At 42.6% G+C, this 24,950-nt stretch overlaps 1 protein-coding gene across 10 annotated transcripts in view; it reads left to right on the top strand.

Moving 5' to 3' along the window:
- Positions 1-24,950, top strand: part of ABLIM1 (actin binding LIM protein 1) — a 230,724-nt gene that overhangs the window by 125,147 nt on the left and 80,627 nt on the right. For all 10 annotated transcript variants that reach the window (XM_048505966.1, XM_048505962.1, XM_048505969.1 and 7 more), the window contains exons 5-6: positions 11,998-12,124; positions 12,468-12,561. In XM_048505966.1, coding sequence (XP_048361923.1) covers positions 11,998-12,124; positions 12,468-12,561 — 221 coding nt within the window. The remainder of the gene's footprint in view (positions 1-11,997; positions 12,125-12,467; positions 12,562-24,950) is intronic.

A 24,950-nucleotide genomic window follows, 5' to 3' on the forward strand; every position in this document is an offset into this window, starting at 1 on the left:
TCTAGAGCATGAAGTGAGGCAAAACCAAATAATTGTTGATAAACAGGACCAGAATCAGTTGCATTTAAACAGGATGTTTTTTCAAGTTGCATTTTATTATTTTACAGCTCACTTTATACATCACATCAAACCATGGTTTGTTCTAAATAGTTTAAATGTAAACCATGGCTTGAGCTTCCAGTCATGCAATGTTCTCCCTTAACAATAAACATTAATTGGTTATTGTGTAACTGATTCTGGAGGTGGTAGATGTTGAGGCTTATGCTCTCCTTCCTTTCCTTGTATCATGAGTATCTTGAAAACTAACCTATTTTGCATTTCTGGCAAGCCATAGTTTGTTGCTATGTGTAAACCCAAACTGGATTAACTGTAGATTAGATTCTCCAGCTGAAGAAAAGAAAACTAACTACACTGTGTCATTCATACACAGCAGCAAATCATAGAGTATTTATTTATTTGGATTTATATCCTTAACCATAATTGAAAACATTCAATAACTTTAAAATATAAATCCTAATTTAAAACTTTAAGACCAATTAACAAAATATTGCAATAACACTGGATTGATAGTTAATGGATGGCATTAATTAATCCTTCCTGTCTTTTCCACCCTTCCTTCTCCCCTCCCCCCCAGAGGCCAAAAGATGATCTACTACATTCAGTCAATCTGGCTGGCTAATTGGAAAAGGCCTGGTGGAACAGCCATGTCTTGCAGGCCCTGCAGAATTGACATAGGTCCTGCAGGGCTCTGACATCAGCAGGTAGCTTGTTATACCAGGCCAGAGCCAGGGCCATAAAAGCTTTGACTCTTGTGAAAGCCAGCCGGATGTCTCTTGGGCCAGGGATCACCAGGATGGTCCCCTCTGACGAACAGAGGGGCCTTGTAGGGCAATATGGGGAGATGCAGTCCCGAAGATATGCAGGTCCACTACCGTTTAAGGCCTTAAAGATTAATACCAATACTTTGAAAATGATCTAGAATTTGACCAGCTGCTGATGTAGTTCTCTAAGAACTGATGTTATATGATCACAACTGGCTGCCCCAGTAAGCAGCCTTGCAGCTGTGTTCTGGACGAGCTTTAATTTTTGGATCAAATACAAAGGTAGGCCAACATAGAGTGAGATACAGTAGTCCATTCTAGAAGTGACCATTGTTAAATGCCTAATAAAAGTTGTTTAAAAAAGTGACCATTTCATGGATTACTGTGGCAAGGTCGGGTTTAGAAAGACATGGGGCCAGCTGCCACACCTGTCTGAGATGGAAAAAAGCAGTCTGGGCTGCCTTAGGCCCTTTTCTCACAGCAAATGTAAAGCAGGTCGCAGGGGGGATAAATTAACCCATCGTAGCCTTTCACATGGCTGGGCATCCAGTGGTCAGCGAGTTCATTGCCCGGGGCATGTGCCTTCGCACGGAGGCACTTTTTTCCCACTCACCTCCCTCCGCTGTGTAGCTACAAAACCTGGTGGGCACAGCCGCACAGCCATGCTGCTGTCCCTGTGCCCCTGTGTAGTAATGCAGCAGAGAGACAAGGACCGAAAGAAAGGGAAGCGCGACCAAGTAACATGCTTCCTGGGGCAACCTTTTGTTCTGCCGCAGCTTCAATCCTTGTTAAAACAAAAGAAGTGCGATTCTTGAAAATCCCAGGTTTTGGGGGGGGGGGGAACGTGGAGCAGACTCGTGTTAGGATCGGGATTCATGCAAATTTCCCCCCAAAATGGATTTTATACCATGGTTTGCCCGTGTTTATTGACCCATGCGGAAGGAGCCTTAGTGACTTAGTCTTCCAGTGATAAGCTGGAGTCTAAAGTCACACCCAGACTCTTGACTGATGCAGCCAAATGAATAGCTGTACCGTCTAGGGCAGGGGTAGGGAACCTGCGGCTCTCCAGATGTTCAGGAACTACAATTCCCATCAGCCTCTGTCAGCATGGCCAATTGGCCATGCTGGTAGGGGCTGATGGGAATTGTAGTTCCTGAACATCTGGAGAGCCGCAGGTTCCCTACCCCTGGTCTAGGGTTGGCAGCTGGAAATCCATAGGTCTCTCCCCCTGACCAAGCCAGGGAACCTCTGTTTTCACTGGACTTAACTTGAGTCTGCTCGCTTCAACCAAAAGGAGAAATGATTGATTTTAAGATGTTCATGAAGGGAGCAAAGTAGCTATCACAAATATTCCTGTCAAGGTTGTTCCTGTGAAATATTACTTGGTTTGTTCTTAAGGGTGACGCGGCAACAGACCACCCAAGCTTCTCTGCTTCTGCCCCTATTTGTTCAACATCTATATATATATATCTAAGAGAGAGGAAGGGATTTTCGCTATGCCAATTTTTGCAGTATACAATCTAAAACCATTCAGCAAATTGACATCTGTGTCTCTTGTTGCTGATACTTCTAGGGATATTATAATGGAAATAAATAAATATTTCTCTTCTATATTGTATTTATTCACATTCTTTCCTCAGGGAATATTGTGTTCCTCATTAAAATTTTACGCAGAGAATTTGTTTGTGACTCAATTTTAGTTGGCTTTAGTGTGTTTGGTTAGTTTCAGGCAAAGTGAAAGAACAGATTGAAATAAAGCATCTGCATGATACATATTATAAGAATACTGTCTAGAAAACTAGTAATGATAGTGATGGTATGAAGCATGACATTTGCTTATGGTGCATGCCAGATTGAATATGTCAAAATAGATCTTAAAATATAAAAATCAGATTATTGCAGACAAAACTGCAACTGGCAGATTAGATCCCCAAGCAATAATGAAACTGCTCTCCATTTTGCGACCTGGCCCTCAAACTCCTTTTTGGAATGATATATCTCCAGTCTCGAGTACCACTGTTTAGCATTTGTTTACATTCTTCTGTTAAAGTGCTGTTATGATACAGAGAAAATAGTCAAGGGAATTCAGATTGGTTGCACTGAGAAAGTTGCCTTTCCCCAAAAAATCTTGCTTAGATATGTTTCCTGCAGCACTATCAAACAGACATGTTGAAATGCACTTAGGAGTTCTTCATGTTTCCAGTGCAGCTCCCTAAATGTGTGGCTTCATGAAAGCCAGAGAACGCTCTGTTGCTATCAACAGACTATCACACTATGAAAAGGTACTCAGTGATATTCACATATAAATACTCTTAGGAAGTTCTAAACTGTTTTTGTTGATTGAGCTACAGTTTTGAGATAGAAGTGCTCTTTAGGCAGACCTTCAAGAATTTTTTTACAGTGATAGGACTGGATCTATTGGATAAAAATGCATCAGAGAACTTCTCTTTTTCCCATCTCCTTTTCTACTGAAGCCGCCCCCCCCCCCCCTTATGCTGACAAGCTGGTCTCAAAGGTCAAGGACTCTTTTGGGATATATAGGATGCAGCTTTGGAAAATTCAGCTTACAGGGAATTTGTAAAAAATGGTGAGCCAGCGTGATGCAGTGGTTAAGAGCAGGTGGACTCTAATGTTCAGAATAGGGGTGGATTCCAACCCCCTCCAAATTAGCGGATTGTTTGGTGAACTGTATTTGTTTCCTTGTTCCTACGCATGAAGACTGCTGGATGACCTTGGGCTAGTAGCAGTTCTCTCAAAACTCTTTCATTCCCACCTACCTCACAAGGTGTCTGTTGTGGGGAGAGGAAGGGAAGGAGTTTGTAAGCTGCTTTGAGACTCCTTACAGTTAATACAAGTGGGGTATAAATCCAAACTCTTCCTCTCTAGAAAATCACTCTCCTTTTGCACAAGACCTTTCACAAATTAACAGGCATATTATGCCAACTATATTATAGCACTCCTTTGTTTGTTCTGTTTGAAAGACACAAATCGAGGAATTTTTAAACAACCAAAATAGGCGAAATCTTGCCTCTGGTAATTACTATACTAGAAGGTGATGCCTGTTCCCATAGAGACACTGGGTCTCATATTGTACATAACTTCCCACTTTTGATGGCAAGGTTCTTCTGTAGCTGCTGGCAAGGATGTGTTTTGCTCTTAGCAAAATAAGAAAAAAGAAAACTTTTTTGGACATTTATTCACTACTGCTACTTTTCTGACAAGCTTTGCATTATTGTCACCAGATATAGTGGCAGAACAAAGTATCTAAGATCTAAACATGAGTAGAGACCATAAATCTAGGTGTGAAACACTGAAGCACATTGTCAAATTCTCAAAGTAAAATATATATAATTGGTATTATGGGAATTGTATTAATAGATTTTCTCCTGGAGGAGGAATCCATCTTGCACAGATTTCTAACCCACTTCGGGAGGCAAGGATTACTTTTCTTTCTTACAACTTCCTGTGAGACTCCGACTTTGGCAGTATTTGTTCCTGCCTAGCTAAAGGAGTGCACGGATCTCTTCGAGGCTCCTCGCTTCAGAGTAGAATTCTTAGATTCTGGCCTTTTTCTGTCTTTTCTCTGTCTCTTGTGTGCCCTTGGTGTCAGTAGCGCGTTTAGTGGTGTGGTTTGTGTTGGTGTGTGTCTGCAGGGAGTTAGCGTCTCAGTTGAGTGTAGTTCCGCTTCCTCGAGGAGCATCATGATGACCATTTTCCCCATGCGCTCGCGTTCACCAGGAGCCGGCCGAGGTACTAGGGCGCCAAAGGGCCGGAAAACATCCGGAAGCCGCCTGTGGCTGACAAGTGAGCAACTTTTCGGAGGCAGCATAATGACGAGAACTGCTGGCGATTGCGCTACCAACTGCCCGGCTGGCCAGGCTGGAGTTATTTGGAGGACTGAAGTCTACGACCAGGTAGAACCAGAGGACGAAGCGCCGGATGGCGGCGGAGGGTAGATCACGAACGCCAGCTGGGGCGTCGGCAGCGGCCTTGGCGACAGAAACAACAACGCAGCAGCTAGAAGCAGCGAAGAAAATCAATCCGCCATTTCAGCGCCGCTTCCAGGCTGACCGAGGCAGATTTTATTCTCGAAAGGAACAATGCCCCAGGCCCTCTATGGGCTCAGGGGTGGCAGGGAATTTCCCGGAGGATTTTTGTGAGCTTAATGACTACTGACATGCAAAATGTCATGTCTAATGTTCAGCAATTCCCTGCAGCCAATCAATGTCTGGTCGATCCTGTCACCCCCTAGAACTAGGTCCAGATCCCCACTGGAGGAACCTCGAAGACTAAAGATCACCCTGGAGACCCACTGCCTTCCTGGGGAGGAAAGAAGTTTTGGGAAGGATGTGACGGTATGGCAGCTTCTCTGACTCAGAGGAGGTCCCTATTGATATCCCAGATCAGACACCAAGGTTCTTTAAAGTGGAGGACCTTCCATTCCTACTTACGTGGCAACGGATCTGCAGGATCCTGAAGAATTAAAGACCCAGGAGGGGCAGTACTGATTTGCCATCAGGGGTGATCCTACAGGAAATAAGACTTTTTTCAGGAGGAACAGAGCGTTCCACCTGCCCCTGTGCCAGCCATGCGAAGACAAAATCCTGAAAAGAATGGAGCAATCAGCAGCAAGCAGGGTTTCCCAGCGATCTTTTAAAAACTGTACATGACCAGAATTTTTCAACAAAGAGTTCGAGGAGTTCCCTGGTAGATTCACCAGTTACAGGCTTACGCAATCCACCGACCTGGTTTTCCAAGGATGGGAGGCTAAGGATCAGCTGGATAAAAGATCAGAGGTGGCTCTTAGGAGGTCAGCGAAACAGCAGCGAGCACTCAAAACCCTCCTCCATTATAGCTAGAGACCCAACATAGTATGAATGGCGCCTGCTGAGAATGGTGCCGCCAGAGGAGCCTGGCATCAGAGATGGGTTAGAAGAATAGTGTAGGGGCTTCATTTTAGCGACTCACCCGGGGATGCCTTGACCATGATAGCTTCGATCCATGGCCTCCTCAGTGGTTGCTAAAGAGCAATGCCTGGCTTAGAGCCCTGGATGGCCGACCTGCACTCTAAGATGGTGGCGAACACTCATTCTTGAGGGGACATGCTGTTTGGAAGATTAAGAGCATATCTAGTGGAGTCTAGAGATAAAAAAAGTCCATGCCAAAGATGGTTAGGTCAAACTATCGTACTCATTCTCAAAACTCGCTTCGAGACAGAGAACCTTGCCAAGATATTCCAGGGACAGGCGTTCATCATGGCAGCAGCAGCAGCAACGTCCTGGCAGTCCAACCAGTCTTTAGGTAGCGGGGGGGGATCTTTCGCAGGACTTCAGAGAACAAGTTCAACAGATCCGGAGAAGCCAACAGAGCATGACTACCCGACAGTCCGGTCGGTCGCCTGGCCTCTTTCTCTAATAGCCTGGCAGCAGGCGATCGCGTGAATAACGGACCGGAGGTCATTCGGTGGGTTACAGCATCGAATTCCTTCAGTTGCAAATTGCGCTTCCTTACCATCGGCGGCAGCTTTAAGACAAAGAATGCTCGGGCTGGATCAAGCAGTTCGACATTGCCGCATCAAAAACAATAGAAGACTGCGCACTCTGAGGGGCTGATGCGTCAGGGACCTGCTACCGCATTTCTTCCGCGGTCCCCAAAAAAGAGCGGACCTGAGACCTATCCTGAAACCTCCAATAAGTAAAACAAGTTTATTGAAACTCCGCCCAGGTTCAGGATGCTGGAACCTAAAGACAAATCTCGGAGGCCTGACAGAGCTTTACTATATCACTATGAGGACCTAAAGGGAGGCCTACCTGCGTACCTATCCATCGAGAAGCACAGAAGGTTCCCTAAGGTTAGCAATCCACTCAACACTTCCGGTAATAAGATGGCGTTACCATTGGGGCTGGCGTCCGCGCGAGTTTTTTTCGAAAATTCATTATTTTATCATCCTGTTGACAGCGAGGGGTTCGCGTGCCATCGTGTATTTGGACGATCTACCCAATTAAGCTCCTCATCAAGATGCAGGCGACAATGAACCTCAAAGTGTCGTGCAGGTACTGGAATCTCATCGGTTCCAGATCAACCGCTGAAAAAACTCCATGACACACCGACACCAGGATGAGTCACAAGGCGGTCATAGACTCCAACAAAAAATGCACTGTTCATGACGAGCAATCGTCAAGATCAGAAGGCCACCTTAACGGTACTACAGAGCGATGCGCCAACCGCTTCTGAAGTTAGCCAGCCTACTGGGACTCTTCATTCCGCGATGGAGATGATCCAGTGGAGACGACTACCAGGGTGTTACAACAACCTTACCAGAGACATCATGTTGAAGAAGGACAGACTTGTCGCGTATGAACTGGAACCTCGAACTCAACCCTCGTTGGTGGGCGTTCAGAAGGAACCTCTGCCAAGGAAGTCTTACCTGTTGCTCCACCGGCTACAGATGTTCTCAGGCATGAAGAGTCTGCGGGTTGAGGCGACCTGGAATCACATTTGAACCTGATTAGAAAGAAGTACCTCTAATCAATGTGCTGGAAATCAGAGCCATCTTACGGCGGCTCAACACTTCCAACAAGAAGTCACCGGTCAACATGTGTGTTGGACGGACAATATGGCAGCCAAGGTATATATCAGCGGTCCAGATCACACAGCTGCATCGAGGAAGTCCTACCGATCCCTACAATGGGCAGAGACACCTGAAAGACGATCCAGAACGGAATTTCAGGGAAGTTGAGCGATGCAAGCGACTGGCTGATGGAAGCGAACTGTTACTGAAGGCGGAATGGACCTTGAACAGACAAGTGTTTCAGATGGTAACACAGCGTCTGGCGAACCTCAGATAGACCTCTTTGCAGCAACGAAACTGTGGCGCAGCTGCGAAGTTTATGTCTCGGTTCACCTGCGATCAGCTACGGGCCATAGACACGAATGCATTAACAGCTCCATGGCCAGAGGTACTACTGTCGCATTCCCACCTTAGATTCCTCGCGGGGTCATGATGGAACAGGCACAGGTGATCCTAATGCGCTAACGGCCCAGGCCTGGTTCGGTGATTCAGGACCTCGCCGTTCAACCTCAATCAAATTACCAATGATCCCAGACCTACTGGCTCGGGGACGCTTCTACATCCTCAGCCACAGTGGTTCCATTTTGACCGTGGCTGAAGAAGTATTGAGACGTAAGGATATTCTGAACAGGTAACTCAATACCCTGTTGGCTTCCAGCAGATCCATCAACTGTGCGGTATATGTACAATACATCGTGGAAGGCCGTTGATGGGAGGAAAAACATCGACCCAATCAACCCGGCGGTGGCCACCATCCTAAATTTTGCAAGATGGATTTGAGTCAGGCTTCACGCGGATTCGAGCTAACTCAGGCGACAGATGGCAGCATTATCAACGTCTGGGAACCGATCGGGATGGCGGCTTCGTCACCGGTAGCCAGTCGGGTTCCTCAAAGGGTGCGGCGAACCAACCACCAACCTTACACAGGTTCCGTCCTGAAACCATTCTGTACTCAATGCCTTAACTAAATCCCCTTTGAACCTGTACAGTCTATCCACTTACGTTGGCTCAGAATGAAAGTCTTATTGCGAGGGTGGCGATTCTACACGTCCGTAGTGTCGGAGCTAAGGAGCACTTTCAGTGAACTAACTTGTGTACTTTCCATCCAGACGGAGTTGGTGCGGAATCAATGCCCCAAGCCAAAGGCTAGTTCAGACTTTCACTTCGTCAGGAAATCATTCTGCCAGCCTTTTGTCAACAACCACATCCACCCGAGCATGCAATGGCACAATCTGAACCGCCCAGAGCAGTCAAGGCATTTATCATCGGACACAGGACATTAGACAATGTGATAGTCTGTTTTATTAATCTGTCACTAACTTGGAATAGGATGTCCTCAGCTGCTATATCTGCAACCCTGAAGAAGTGCATCATCGGTATAAACCACCAACCTACCAACGAGGGCATCTGGCTCATTCAATTCGTTCTTGTGCGTCTGCCAACGCTACTTTTGAACAGAGTTTCCATAGAAGACATTTGCAAAACGCCAATATGGTCATCTCAGTCCTCATAGATCAAACACCCTACAAGCTAAATGCCTGGAGAGCAGCAGAGTTGGTGTTTGGTGAAGAATGAAGGATTTGGGTGACCCTCCCTACAGGATACTGCTAGAAGATCCCAACAAGATGGATTCCTCCTCAGGAGAGCCATTGGATACTCACGGTGAAGGGTCTTCTCCTGGAAGGAATCCATCAGCCTGAGGAGTAATATCCACCCGTGCTCCACTACCGTTCCTGGAGATAGCGCCAGAATATAGGATACGAACATAGCTATACAAGTTCCAGTTGGATGTTCAGTTATGCGTGTTTGTTAAATGTTATGTTGTGGAGCACTTGTTGATTATATTTTCGTCTTTCATGCTTCGACCAGTTGGTATACTGCCAAAGTCGGAGTCTCACAGGAAGTTGTAAGAAAAGAAAAAAGTAGATCCTGCCTCCAGAAGTGGGTTAGGAAATAACCCAGCAAGATGGATTCCTTCCCCCAGGAGAAGACCCCTTCACGGTGAGTATCCAATGGGTCGTTTTCATATTGTAGCAAGAATAGGATAAGTCCATGGGTGTATCTAGAGGAAATGGCGCCCTGAGCAAGCGCTGAAATTGCTCCCCCCCCCCCAACCAGACTGAAGACAGAGGATAGTTTTTCCCTTGGGAACTGGAGTGGAAGATTTTGTAGTGTAAACAAGCCAATCTAGAAGACAAGGGATTGCTATAATACAAAGATAATGCAATATCCAAACCTGTGTGGATGCAACCAGAAAGGAGCTGTGTGCAGTGCTAACACTTGTCCTATTTCTGCCTCTGAGGAAACAGGTTGTGTGTGTGTGAGAGAGAGGGGGGGGTAGTGCTTCTGCAAATTTGTTGAGCCATCAAGAAAAGCACAAGGTACACCCTCCTGGTCAAGGATTTTTATTTTTGCTCTGGGTGCCTTGTCCAAGATTGATAAGCTGGACTCGTCACTCTTCAAGGAATGAATGTTTCTGTGCAAGCCATGCAAGGCAATCTAATGCTGAATTATTCACACCCCTTAGGCTTGCTTTAAGCAATCATGCGCAATCATTGTAATTCTCTTACCCTGTCCAGCCCAGGCAGGCTGTTCCTGTTGAGGTTGTGCCATGCTACTGCTTATTTCCTCCAGCTCCAGCCCTGCACACGGCCTTCCATCCACTTACTTTTCAATTGCCTGGCTGCCTACTCACTCTCTCACCTCCTGCTCAGTGCCCACTCACCTGCCCAACAATGACCATTGTCTGGCCGCCTTCCTGATCTGTGGGAGAAGGAGGGAGAAAGCTAAGCAACATAGGGAAGGGAGGGGTGGGGAAAAGATAAGGAATGTTGTGGCTGGAGTCGAAAGGGAAGAAAGGGAATAGATCTGCAAGGGGGCCGAGTTGAGAATTCACCTGGCAGCCTTGGGGCCCCCTGATGGCCCCACTCAGGTGGAAAAGGAGGGGGAATAGGACATTTTTATACTGAGTGTATTACATAATTAACAATCTATCAGAATTTGCAGTACTTCTTTAGACTTTCAATTGGCTATCTGTACCTGGAGCTGTGTTCTACCCGCTTTCCCACAGGCATAAGAGAGAGAAAGGGTGATCTTGACAGTTTCCTCTCCTCAATGCAGCCCTGTCCTGTATCGTTTTTTCTCCCTGTGAGCTGCACAATCCCAACATAACCTTTAAATAGGTCAAAAGTGACCCTTTTCTCCTTATTTCTGGTGGCATCAACCCCCTTTTTTAGTCTAGACAGTTCTCTTGTTTTTAGATCCACCATTATGAGAACAATTTTTGTGGTCTTTTGCACAATTTTTATCAAAATATTCTCAAGGAAGGTCACACGCGAGGGAGAAAGTAGATCCAGTCACAGTTCTAATACTTACCTTTCTTTCAGTAAAGTAATTCCACAATATCAGGGAAAATCATCCTTCACTCCAATTGCTGAACTGGCCATGTATTTTCTTCTCACTTGACTTACTATTTTTATTTTAACATACACTTTCTGGACTTATTCAGAAGAAGAAAATAATAAAGTTGGTGGTTTTATCTGTCTTCTAGGTTAGAAAATATTCTACCTGCCAGCTTTTTATGACACGTTGTGAATGTTGCTGCCATCTACAGGATAGAAGTGTTGATGGAATACTTGTGAGATGAGTGTGAGATAAAATGTAGGATGATCATCACTACTGTTTCTCCAGGAGGAAAGTTCCTTATTAGATACCCGATCGATCTATATGCAGAACTGAAAAACATTAGCTAGCATTCTGATGAAGCTGGAAGAAAACAGGCCTTGTTTTACTTTATTTCTCAGACTTCCACCTTGAGGACAAGACTACATTTAGTGGCTTTTAAAAAAACTGATTCATTAAAAAACTGAATCAGTAGGATGCAAAGCCCTCCGTCGCTTCATGGAGAAAATAATCTTCTGACATGTAACATAAAAAGAACTCTGCTGGGTCATTCCAGTGGTTTAATTCAGTACACCATCCAGTTTTCCCTACAGCAGTGGTGGCGAACCTCTGGCACGCGTGCCAGAGGTGGCACTCAGAGCCCACCCCCCCACACACATATAGGCTGGCCTGGGTCACTGGGCATGACCTGTTCAAAGCGTTGCATGATTGTTTCACCAAGCTTACTCCCGAGTAATGCACGCCTTGGAGCCAATCGTTTTTTCTAAACTAAAATCTCAATATTCAGGTTAAATTGCCGTGTTGGCACTTTGTGATAAATAAGTGGGTTTTGAGTTGCAATTTGGGCACTCGGTCTCGAAAAGGTTTGCCATCACTGCCCTACAGTATCCAGTCAGATACCCCAGGAGGACTTCTCGTTGCTCCTCAGCAACTGGTATTCAGAGATACCTTCAAAGGTACGTTGGTGAAGAAAATCTTAAAGGAAGAGAGTAATTAAGATCAACACACCATCTATGGGCTATGATGTACACCATTCCATCAGGTTCTCTTCTAAATTAGTGCTCTTCTAAATTCTTGCTCTTGTTCTGTAGGAAAATTGTATATTGCTTCGTAATGAGCACACCTGGTAAGCAATATAGTTGATAGTAAATGTAGGTCAATATAATTCAGTAACCTGATCAATATGTATTAATTCATTTACAGATTGTGCAGGCTGTGGAAGAGATATAAAAAATGGACAAGCATTACTAGCCTTGGATAGGCAGTGGCATTTGGGATGCTTCAAATGTAAGGCCTGTGCCAAAGTGTTGACTGGAGAATACATCAGCAAGTAAGTCACTATAATTTAATTTTTCTTCTTAAAATGTGTATTAATTATGCTATTTTAAAATTCGTGATGGCTCCAGAAATATCTTATGGCAGGATCTCACTGATGTATACTAAGCCATGAATCTTGATTTTCCTCCATGTGCAGATAACAGTTGAATTAGTCCCCTTGCCCAGCAAGAAAAAACTCTTCCAAGAGCATAATATAATCCTGGGAGGGTTGGGTGCTTGCAGTACCATATTGTGTCCAGACAAAGATATCTCACAGTGCTTGAGGACATTGCTCGTACAAAAATATGATTGTTGAATGTTGAAGAAACTAAATTTGTCTTGTGGATTACTTTCAGAGATGGTTCACCTTACTGTGAAAAGGACTATCAGGTTCTCTTTGGTGTCAAATGTGAAGCATGTCACCAGTTCATTACTGGGAAAGTCCTAGAGGTAAGCAATGTTCATTCCTTGGTAGCAGTGATTTTTTTTAAGGAGCAAAGGTAGCACATGATTTGTTTGGTAGTAGAAGTAACACTGAATAACTTTGGACAAACCCATCTGTTATTTCCTCTTCAAACTACATGTTTTCTGTAATACTGTACCTTAATTATTTGGGGCAGGGATCACAGGTATTCTTTATAGGTATTCTTATTTTCCTCAAAAGAAATTGTACTGAGGAAATGTAACCTGAGAAAAATACTATGATTGGATTTAAAATTAAAATGTACCAGAAGGACCCAGAAGGTTTTTTTTACATTTGTTAACCTTTTAGTGTGTTCTTCTGCTCCTTGGCAATGATTTAATCATCATAACAGCCTTATGACTAGTTTTGTTGTTGTGTTGCAGTTTCTCTAAGTTAGTCCTATGGAAATTGGTGGCACTGTAGAACTTAGTGGCTGATAACAGCCCTTAAAAACCCGAATGGTCTGAAACTAGGATACCCGAAGGACCCTTGTCTAGAGCTGGCGATGCCCTCCCCTTGCACTCTCTGGCTATCCTGGGGCCACCCTGGTGGGTCATGATGTCGGCAGGAACAGTGACCGTTCCTCAGCACTCCCCAGATGTCCCAGGACCGGACTGGAGGGTTACAACACTGGTAGGATCATCAGCCTCTCCTCCACATGTCCTGGCCATTTTAAGGTTGGGCTGGGCTGTCACACTAGCAAGTCTAGAGGCCCCTCCCCTACATTCCCCTTGTATCCTGGGGATGGCCTGCAAAGCTACAGTAACACATCTGGCCTTCGCAGAGCTGACAGAAGCAGCTTGGAAGGAGGAAAAAATAGGAGAGACAGGCACTAGAAACAGACTGGGTGAGATTGGCACATGCCTAAACTGGGGCATTCATACTGGGGAGCCTTGGGCAGGAGTCAGGGAGAAAGCCTGGAAGAATACATAGACAGGCTATGCTGGCTTTTTCCTGGAGCAGCACAGACCAGTGGATAGGTATTTTGTAACCTTGGCCAAGCAAATGTGGCAGTGGGAAGGGTCACAAAAGGCCATTGGCCAATGAGGGTAAGAATGGCTGGATCCCCATCTATCTGGGTTGAGCACTGCAGGAGGCTGGGGTGGATCTGCCTTAAGATCCTTTGTTAGGCAGACCCCAAGAAGGCTAAATAGGACTGGTCAGGCCACACCTGAGAAAGAGTGGATCAAGGGCTAGAGAGTGGGTCAAAGGCTGGAGAGATGGCTAAAGGTATTATATGAGGTTCTCATCAGTGTTCTGGAGAAAAGTGGCTGTTAAAGAGTATGCCCACCCTAGACTCTGACCCATTGTTGCCTCAACCATATGCCTGATGGAACATCTTTCTTACAGCTCTTGTGGAATTGAGTTAAGTTCCATAGGCATAGGTCTCATTAAGCAGAGCATTCCACCAGGTTGAGGCCAGAGCCGAAAAGGCCATGACTCTGGTTGAGGACAGGTGGATAGTTCTGGGGCCAGGGACCACTAGCAAGTTGTTTTCTGAGGAGCGTAAAGCTCTCTGGTGGTTATAGCAGGAGAGACATTCCCATAGATACAAAGGTCCCACTCTGTTTAGGGCTTTGAAAGTAAGTACTAAAATCCGGAACTTGATCCAGTACTCAGATCTGGACCCAGTGCAGCTGGCAGACCACTGACTGTATATGTGTCCTCCATTTGGTTTCTGTCAGGATCTGCACTACCAGTTACAGTCATCCAGTCTAGAGATGAGCATTGCATGGATCACTGTGGCCAGGTCAGTGTGAGACAAATAGGGGGCTAGCTGCTGGGCTTGGTGGTCAGAGAAAAAAACCCCATCCTAGCTGTATTTGTGACCGGGACCTCCAACGAAAGAAGGCATCCTTTCACACCCAGATTCTTAAGAGTGGGAGTCAATACCAGCTATGCCCTGTCCAAAGTGAGAAGCTAGATCCCCTGATGACTAACACTGCAATCCTAGGCAGAGTTATACACTTCTAACGCCTTTGAAATCAGTCAGTTTAGGATGGCACTGTCAACATCTTAATATTCATTGAAGTAAATAAGCAATATCCCTCTAGAATATATGAATAAATAAAAGAGCAAAGTAGCTACCATGCCATACTTTCAGGAACCCAAACAATGAATCGTTTTTCTCTTACTGTGAGAGTTTCTTGCTGGAAGTAACTTGTTGGATGCTTTACAGCAGGCTATGTGCTATGAACATTTTTTGACAGATACATTTTAATGTTTTTATTTTATAAAGAATAAAAAATGAGCATTGTTATAGGAAAAAAGTGGTGCGTGGAGCTTGCTTGCATCTGTCAACATCTAAAACTTACATCATCAGAGATTCTGTTTAAAATATTCAAACCTAAAAAGCTCTAAAAAGATAACATTTTTCTTATCCAAATTACCATTTTTGCCACTCATTGTCCCAGATCTGAATCTGTATAGTCCAAAAAGACACGCCATTTCTTTCTAAATTCTGTAGGTGATCTGTTATATTGTTATATATATCTTCACCACTGTTGCATATTCTATTAGTTAGTTCATCTGTTTTGTAAGATCTGGAGGCTGCTGTGTTTTATGTCTTCATACAAATTCAACTCTAGCTGCAGTCACCATATTCTTATTCAGTCACCAACAGCTTATTATACAGTTTGGCATATTGACTGGCAAAACATTTAACAACATGCTTTTAGGATCTACAGCAAACTTAACTTTCATTATCTTTTGTACTTTCATCATGAATCATTATCCAATATTTCCTTGCTGTTTTACATCCACCACATATGATAAAAGGTTGCATCTGTATGTTGACATTTCCAGCATTTTCCATTATAATCATTGTTAGTTTCAACAATATCTTTGGGTATAAGAGGTGAGCCAGTGTGGTGTAGTGGTTAAGAGCAGGTGGATTCTAATCTGGAGAACTAGGTTTGATTGCTCCACCTGAGCAGCAGAGGCTTATCTGGTGAACCAGATGTGTTTCCACACTCCTACATTTCTGCTGGGGGACCTTGGGCTAGTCACAGTTCTTCTGACCTCTCTCAGCCCCACCTACTTCACAAGGTATTTGTTGTGGAGAGAGGAAGGAAAAGGAGCTTGTAGGCCACCTTGAGTCTCCTTACAGGAGAGAAAGGTGGGATTTAAATCCAAATTCTTCTTCTTTTTCTATAACATACTGTCCAAAAAACATTTTATACCAATTTTCTCTAAACATTTGGCATTCAGTAAATTTAATTTCTTTATCCCAAAGACTCCCCCTTCGATTCATACCTACATTTTCTTCACATTTTTGTATCCAACGTTTTTTCGCTTTGTATACTCTTTAAAGCTTTGTATAGTTTTCCATAAGTTTTAATGAAGAAATGTTAAATAGTATAAAACTTGTAGCATCCAGGCATAAACACACAAGGGGGCAGCACTAGTCCTTTAGACAAAGAATCTGAATTCTTCTCTAGTTTGAACTGGCATGCTTATCATGCTGCATTCTCACCTTATTTATGTATTCCAAAGAACATCTACTTTTCACTTTGTTGGAGACTGCATGGCTAATGGGAAAACTGTGTCTGATATATGGTAAAATGCTGTCAAACTGAATGTTCACATCGTTTCTAAATAAGCAGCATTTCAGAGATGAAAATTCAGAAATTTGCATCCAGGAGGAAATCTGAAATAAAATTATATATGGTCAGTTTTGAATACATGTAGAAACATAAAAATATGCCTCTGAGACCCTTATCCAAGTGCCTCTCTTGCCATAAATCTGTTGGGTAGCCACATTTGGATAGGGCATCTTCCCTAGCAGGGAGAAGTATGGAGTACTAGTAGTTTGGCATTAGGCCAAATCTGTACTGGTTAGGCAAGCATTTGGAAGTGTTTCCTGTATTTGACTTTTCATGTTTCTATTTTTGTTGGTTGTCTGCAATTGCCGAGTTGCTTTAAATTAGCTTTTGTTAACCACCTTGGAAGCTTATTGAAGTCCAAAGGTGTAGTATAGATAACTAGTGGCATGTGGCAGAATGATAGCTGAATCCTTCCACTACATAGCCTGGACTCTTTCATAAGTAGAATAGGACATGTTGAAAATGCTTGCTGTTCTCATAATAATGAAAATATTTGAGGAGTTGGTTGTCACATAGGCTTTATAGCTATTACATTAGGCGAGAAAGATCAGGTGTGAGATTGGCTATGAAAACTATGTTATCCTGCCAATTTCTAAGGTTGATGTTGGAGATACATTAATTGGACAATGATAAAGCCCTGATGCTATAAGTTGTCTGACTCTTGCCAAGGACAATGTGCACTGTAGTTTACATTTCTCCACCCATTAAAAAAAAGGGAGACAAGTCACCTTTAAGGTTCTACAAAGACAAATAGACAATTACAGAGAAACACACCTTTGAACTTAGTAGCCTTTCTTAAGTAGATCCATGGAAAGCTTTTACTGTGTGTGTTCGGGTACAAGAAATATGTATTACACAGTTTTCATAATTTCATGTCTGACCACCGTTCCCACTAGAGTTTGACTAATTAGTACGGGAGTTGCTGAAAAGAAGTCAAATCCCAATATAACTGCGACAGCCAAGACAAAAATTACAATTAACCCAACCCAATTACTAACCCAGTTAAATTGCTGATTTAGCCATGGAGCTGAGATGAATGTCAGCAAAATTTACATTGGTCAAATGCAGGGTTTTTTTAATGCTGAAATTAGAATACAAAGTCCTTTCTGATTTAGGTAGCTTCACAAGTCTAATTGCCAATCCATTCCAGAGGTGTAGCAAGGCCAGAGTGCGCCCAGTGCACACTCTGGTTTTTTCGCCCCCCCATCCCCCGCGGCATCCCCCTGCGGCACCCCACCCCACTTACTTTTAGGAAAGGAGCAGGCTGAAGAAGCCTGCCTGCGTTGCCTGGGCCTGGTGGAAACTACATTTCCCAGGAGCCCCTGGGAAATGTAGTTCCCACTAGGCCCAGGCAACACAGGCAGGCTTCTTCTCTGGGATGTTCCATTCCTAAAAGTAAGTGGGGGTACACCGTGGGGGGGGTGCACCATGGGGGGTGCACCGTGGGGGGACGGGGGTCGCCGCAGAAGGAGGCGGGGGCCACCGGGGGATTTTTCTGCCTCCCACGTGACCAGAATTGGTGTGCCCGGTGCGTTGTGCACCCTTCATCCCCTGGTGGCTTCGCCACTGATTTATTCAAGTAAAAAAACAGGAATACATTGCTTAGTAAATTGTGCTACTGGTATGTGACATTCCCACATAATGTTATACCTCTGTTTGCCAAGAAGCAAATCAAGAGAACTGAATCAAGGACACTTTTTTCAAAAGCCCAATGATTAATTTAAGACTCTTCTATGTGAATTGTAGTATTTACTAGGTGAAGGGCTACTTGAAACCTACTGATTAAAAACTAAATTTCCCTTTTGGATATACTTAAAAGACTGGTGCTCAGTTATGCTTGGTTTACAAGGTATCATTTTATCATGCTAACTGAAAATTTCCAAGGTACTGATTTCAATCAACACTTTACTGTGGAGAAATGCTGAGACCAGCTCTATCATAGTTACTACACCTAAGACTCAAACAAATGGTACTGTCCTCACCTGGATCCCTATTCTCACCCCCATTTTTCCCATTCAGTGGACTAGTCCACATATTTCTCTTTTAAACTGAACAGCCTGAATAGTCTTTTTCTGTCTTCACTGTGCAGTGTAGAAGAAACAGAATGTAGGGTTGTGATCTGAAGTTTAGAACAGACTGTGTAGAGCAGATTAAGAAACCGGCTGCTGTAATTGGCTCAGTGAGAGAGTGATGTGGAAACTCTTCAGTGTCAGCAAGACATTTCCCACAGGGCTTTGAATTTGAGGAAAGTGGAATGTGCTGTTCACTGGACTAAAAAGTTCTGCAAAACGGACTCAAGAAGCTGAACGGAAGGTAAATGCCTCCTTGTGAAATATAGGTATGGAAATTACCCCTCTACCTGCGGAATGAGTATATGTTAATGATCCTAAAGGAGAATATGGCTTAAGACAAAAAATGGGTGGGGTGTGTTATCTATGTCCATATCTGTGCATGCAAAGTAACTGTGGGGCTAGAATATGCCTATTTGTAGTTTCCTGGCTTCTTTTTTTCTGTTTTATATATATGCTGTATGGGTTTGTACATATGTGTATTTTTTAAACTGAATGGTTACTTATGTCTTTGAATATATTTTATATTGAAAAAATAGTTTACATTCCAGACTAAATATTTATTTCAAAAAAGAGTTTTAAATATGAACTGAAGCAAAAATTTTTATCTGATTCATGCCTAGGCTCACAGATAAAACAGCTCTGAGGAATCAACTAAGGGTTTTTAAGAAGTTATCTTTTATAGACATGGATGTTACTGTTATTACCCGGAGATACCAAGTGGCATGGGGAGAAATAGCCCAGCCTGCATTTGTGCTTCCAATAGCTATTTGAATCAGCTCATGAAGCTTGTCAGCTTGCTGCTAATTGCTGCAGGTCAAATTGCTGTTAAAAGCACAGCTGAAGTGGCCATTTTCAAACACTGCCAGCCTGATTCAGGAAATGCCTGTAAACTGACATTACATCGTAGCTAATTTCTGGTCAGTGGCTCAGATTACTTATAGGATACCACTTTCTCAGGGCTCATGTACATATTCATTGATGTAATTATTATTAACTAGTACACAACTTTTGTCTTCTCAGAAACCTCATGGGTTTCTATATTGTGTTATATGTGATATTTGTGGTAAACTTGTCTTGTGGTAAACTTATTATAGCCTATGAAGATCAAGCTGCATGTCTGTAGTAGAAAGGCATCAAGTTAGTAGTTGAAAAAAGAAATGTATGAAGCTGGCAGTGTACCAGCAGACATTAGTTGATCACAGCTGTTTTGTGACAGGGGTTTGAAGGTCAGTACATTCTCAAAGGGGAAGAAAGATTGACAAAATATATAGACCAGGCAATGCATAGTAAAACACCCTCTCCTCAAATTACTGTAACAGGAATAAACAGTTTGAATTATACTGTCAGGCGTTTGATTACCAGCCAGAATATATTGGCCAGATTTCCTCTTACAATGACTTGGGATTAACCTGTTAAATTTCAACCACCAGGTGTTTCTTGCAGATGGCTTTTATTCATACCCAAAGTTATTTTATTGCAGTGTTTTAGAGGCTGAAGGCAAAGAGATACTTTTAGATGCTCTCGGAACCAATGTAGATTTTTTCTTACAGCAAAAATGATACTAACAGTGTTTCACTGAATGTTTCACAATAGTGTATTCTGCACAGGGCAAATGTAACGGGTGTAGAGTGCAATACAAACCACTTGCGGGGGCGGGGTGGGGGGACTTCACAAGGTCCCATCCCAAAACAAGTTTTCCCCATTTTATTTCCCCCAATTGGGATTTTTGAAAATCACTAAACAAGCCATTCTTCTGTAGAATCCTGGATTAGAGCTGCTTCTGCATGAACAACCAGGCAGCAGGCGCTTTATTTCCCTCCCTTGCACTGTGCCATCCACAGTCAGGAAGAATCTGCAATACATTCATTATTACCCTGCTGTTGCAAGGAGGTCCCTTTGTCTTTTTAAAAAAAATTGCATGTTGCACATGCGCAGCTTCGCAGACGCAGCCGATCAGATTGTGGGACAACTGGCATAGCTGCTGGGGTTTATTTCTATATGCCTGCGCAGCTAAGCATGTGTTGCAGAATTTTTTTTAAAAAGAGAAGTGTCTCCATACAAAGGCACTAAAGCAACCCAGATTGTTTTCATGGGCTCCAATCGCTGCCTGCCCGGTACGCATGTGAACGGGAAAAAAGAAAACAGTTTCCTTCATAATGTCTGCAACCTGTTGTATATTTGCTGTGTGGAATCCACCAACGTTACGCTGAAAGAATAGAAAGGACTGCTGGAAAGACTGCTATATTCAATTTCTAGAATTCAGAGGGTGTTGCCACTGGTGGATTCCAGAAAGGTCCCCATTTTTCTCTCATTTGCTCTTACCTTCCACTTCCATCGCTGCATTCTTTCTTTGATCACTCTTAACTCCTAGAAATAATTTCTTTCCTTCTCCCTTTTACTTTATTCCCAGTGGAATTTAAGGGGGACATCCAAGATCAGGTGAGCATAATGGTTTGGCAAGAAAAAACATTCTGTAGTTTCTTCTGCCCCTAACTGATTAAGAACCTACTACTGAGGACCATTTGGAACCATTCCAGTTTAGTTGTGCTTTTTATATCAGCCTTCACAGTGTTTTTTTCCTTATTAGTTTTAACACTAAACTAAGCACACCTGTTTATTGAAAGAGGAAATGAATTCATTTTATCTTTAATTTGCTCAATAACAAATTTGCTCAATAATACTGTAATAATACATGTATATTGTTCACTGCCTACACAGGTGTCCCAGAGGGACAGCAGTCATATAGATCTGTGATACATGCTTCTACAGACATAAAATTGGCACTTCTCCAAATTATTGAGTAACTTATAGATATCTTATGGAGCAAAAATTGGTTTGGGTCTAAGACAGAAGTATTTTATTGCTAGTGTGAACATTTATATAAAGTATGCATGTAACCCAGAACATAATATACCACAGTTAACATTGGTAATGGATTCAGATTATTCAAGCAATCCAGCATAGCTGTGAGGTCCCCCATCCCCAGGATCTGGTGCTATTTAATTTATTTATAAATTGAGTGGAATTGGGGCAGCTTTTTAAAAGCTTCACTATTTGTCTCATTTGACAGATGAAATTCCAAATATATAACATTTGGACAACGTGCCCTATTTTCACATATGTATACTGAACTGTGTACAGTATACAAGGAAGGAGACCATAAAATCATAGCTGAAAAAATCACTGATGATAGTAGCCTTGGCATGCTACAATCATGTACAAAGTATGCTCAGTGAGCTTCCATGATCACTTTGCCTCATGATGAATTTAACAGAGTTGATAAAGGTAAAGAAAAAACAACTACAGTGATTGAAGTAAATAATGTTTTCTAAACGAAAAAATGTAACTGAACTTACATGTAACAGAGCAGCACATATACTTTAGTTTGAAGTGCAGAATATTTTACCTGCTGGGTTTAGATAATACTCTGGTTTTTCTCATCACATTGTCCTTTGGTCTGTTTCTAAATTTTTGTTTTATTTATTTCTTGTCAAGAACCCATCAGTCAGAGTTCTGCATAGTTGTTGTCTGGTGGAATCTAGGATCTTTATGGTCATTATGAAGCCTGTGAGATTAACATCTTGTTCTGATTTTAGGGAAACATTTCAAATATTCGGAATGAATTACATATTACATTATCATTGTTAAAAGTAGCCACCTCAGGATAATACTAGTGTGTTCAGTCAGTCACTTTTGGATCTCATAGTTGAGGCAAATCCTGTTGCCTGAAGCCCTGGATGTTCTTCTCCTCTTAAAAGAATATATGGATCAGTAGGGTCAGATGTGGTTCAAAAGAGGAAAATGTATGGATATCCTTGGGGTAGAATACACAGAACCATTGTTGTGTATAACTTTAATTCTGGAGATAACTCTGCAAAGATTATTATTTCAAAAAGGAAAAACTACTTTCCCATTTGTATTTCCAGCGCTATTTGCTGAAGGCAAGTTCCACTAAGATAATTGAAACTTGCTACCAAAAAAATGCGCTTTGGAGTAAGATGTTGGATGGGCTATACCACATACTTGTGTAGGCTGTGGAGTTATACTATTATGCTTGGTAAGCAGATTTCTATTGTGAAATTTAGTTGACTTGTAATTCTTATACACAGAACAAATGGTCATTTGGGTTGAGTTAAATGCATATCATCTGATGTAGCCAATATGGTAAACTACCAATAGCCAAGAATCTGATCTGCATGTCTGACTGTATGAACATTTAAGAATATACCCATTGTATGTTGAGCACTATTTCACAAACATTTTTATAGTGTCTATTATTATTAATGACCCCTGTAAAAAACAGGGTGTTGCTCAATGAGTTACTCATATTCATCACAGGTCTTACGGAAAACACCTTAAGATTGGAGGGTGAGACAGCCCTATACAATCACTTCTGTTTCTCTCTCCAGTTGTGTGATATTAACTGTTGGAATCATATAGCAGACATGCTGGAAGCTCATTAGTCCCATAAAATGTCACATGGTTCTAAGATTACACAGTAAGTTGCATCACAAGCAGCCCATTTCGTAACAATACAAACTACAACTATTTGAAATAAATTAAAACCAGATGAAAATGTAAACATATAAACAGTATGTTTATAGATGTATTATGCAAGTCTGTACAGTAAATGACCTGCTCTGTAGTTCTATCTCCCCCTTATTCAAAACACATATCTGGAATCACTGCCATATCATGCAAAGTTCATATCAAACCCTGCTAAATTATGAGTGGGTAGAATACCTATATGAGCTAGAATGGTATAATGGTTAAAAATAGTGGACTCTAATTTGGAGAACTGGGTTTAATTCACCATTCCTCCACAGTTCTCTCAGAACCTGCTCAGTGCATGTGGAGGCAGGCAAGGGCAAACCACTTCTGAACATCTCTTGCCTTGAAAACCCTACATGGTTGCCATTAGTCAGCTATGACTTGGTGACACTTTCCACCACCATAATACATATCTTTGTGCTACTACATAGTTCAGATTGACTTTCTGCTATCAAAAGTAGCAGATCCTCTTCCCAACCAAACTATTTCTTGACATTAGCTAGAAGGAGCAGACAGTTGTCGTTAGGTATGAGCTAATTTGCCTTCAGAGAATGTTGGGTGATTTCATTTTCGGCAGTTCCCTAAAAACAAAATGTCCTTCAGCTGGATTTGTTACATTTTGATTTAGTGAAAGGAATAAATTGTTCCACTGATATCTTTATTTTGTCCTTGTGTTATGGTTATAATTTTCAAGAATTGCAAAGACAGTCACAACAAAAGTTACTTGAGTATTTGTAGTGAATAAAGAAAAGGTTAGCATATGAACATATGAAAAATATATAAAAACAATTTTATAATGCTGCTGATGTTAGAGCAGTCAAACTGAAAAGTCTGTTGACCTGGTTCTCCTGCAATGCTCTGTAACATAGTGATTTGCATGCCTGAGAAAAGGAAAAACCAGTAGTTTTACGAATAAGGGCCAAACAACACAACAACTTTAAACGTGTGTCTAAGTTTCCCCAACCTAACTTCCCTCAGTTGCGCATCACCTGTGAGAGAACTGGTTTTCCAGACATTCCAGTTTAGATCATGGCCATGGGGGAAGATGGGGTTCAGGCTCCCAACTGCACTATTTTCCTGGTCCAAACTGGCACTGGAGGGGCTATTTATCACATGGCACATAAAGTTGCTTATACAGCCTCCGATCATTGGTTCATCAAGGTCAGTATTATCTATTCAGACTGGCATCTTCAGAGTCTGGGGCAAGGGCCTTTTGCATCACCTACTACCTGATACTTTTAACTGGAATTGCTAGATACTGAATCTGGGACTCTCAGAATGCCAAGCAGATGCTCTACCACTAAGCCATTTCCTGTCCACCTCTCCCCCATAGAAGGGATACCATTGTACTTATTGACTACATGAATAACCCCCCAAATTGGAAAAATAAACTGCCACAGATTTCTGTGATTAACTGAAGGCTCTTCTCCCCATCCCCAAATACCATGATCACAGTCCCATTAAGAACCCTGAAAATTCGGGGAACAAGTTCACTTTTCCTGTCTGGGTCAAAGTCAAGTCAAGGGGAATAAATATACCTATGGATGGATAAAATAAATGGTTGGTTGATATGTAGTTGTGAAGGAGAAGAGGCCAGGAAAGATTAGGATATGGTGGGGGGCAGCTTGGGGGAGGAAAAAGAAGAAATAGTATGGGGAAGGGAAGCACAGGGAAGTGAAATGAACCCTTCAAGGGTTAGGGTTGCCAACCTCCAAGTGGGAGCTGGAGATGTTTCAGAATTACAACTGGTTTTCAGACTGCAGAGATCAGTTTTCCTGGAGAATGAAGCTGCTTTTAATGATGGTTTCTACAGCATTATGTCCCACTGAGATCCGTCAGCTCTCAGCTCTACTTCCAGGAATTTCCTAATGTGGAGTTGGCAACCCTGTTGCAGGTTTCCCACTCACAACTAGGGCATAATCTTTTTTTCTGGGGAGAGGCTGCAAAGGTGAAAGAAAGAGGGGAAGATGAAGATGGGGCCTGGAAAAGATAGATTGGTTCTCTCTCAATAAACATCTTCACTGGTGGGCCACTGCGAGTAGCAGAGAGCTGGACTAGATGGACTCTGGTCTGATCCAGCTGGCTTGTTCTTATGTTCTTATGTTCACTTTGAAATAATTAAGAGATACAGCACTGTAGCTGTTTTCA

This window comes from Sphaerodactylus townsendi, linkage group LG08, assembly GCF_021028975.2.
Source record: "Sphaerodactylus townsendi isolate TG3544 linkage group LG08, MPM_Stown_v2.3, whole genome shotgun sequence".
Classification (NCBI taxonomy): Eukaryota; Metazoa; Chordata; class Lepidosauria; order Squamata; family Sphaerodactylidae; genus Sphaerodactylus; species Sphaerodactylus townsendi.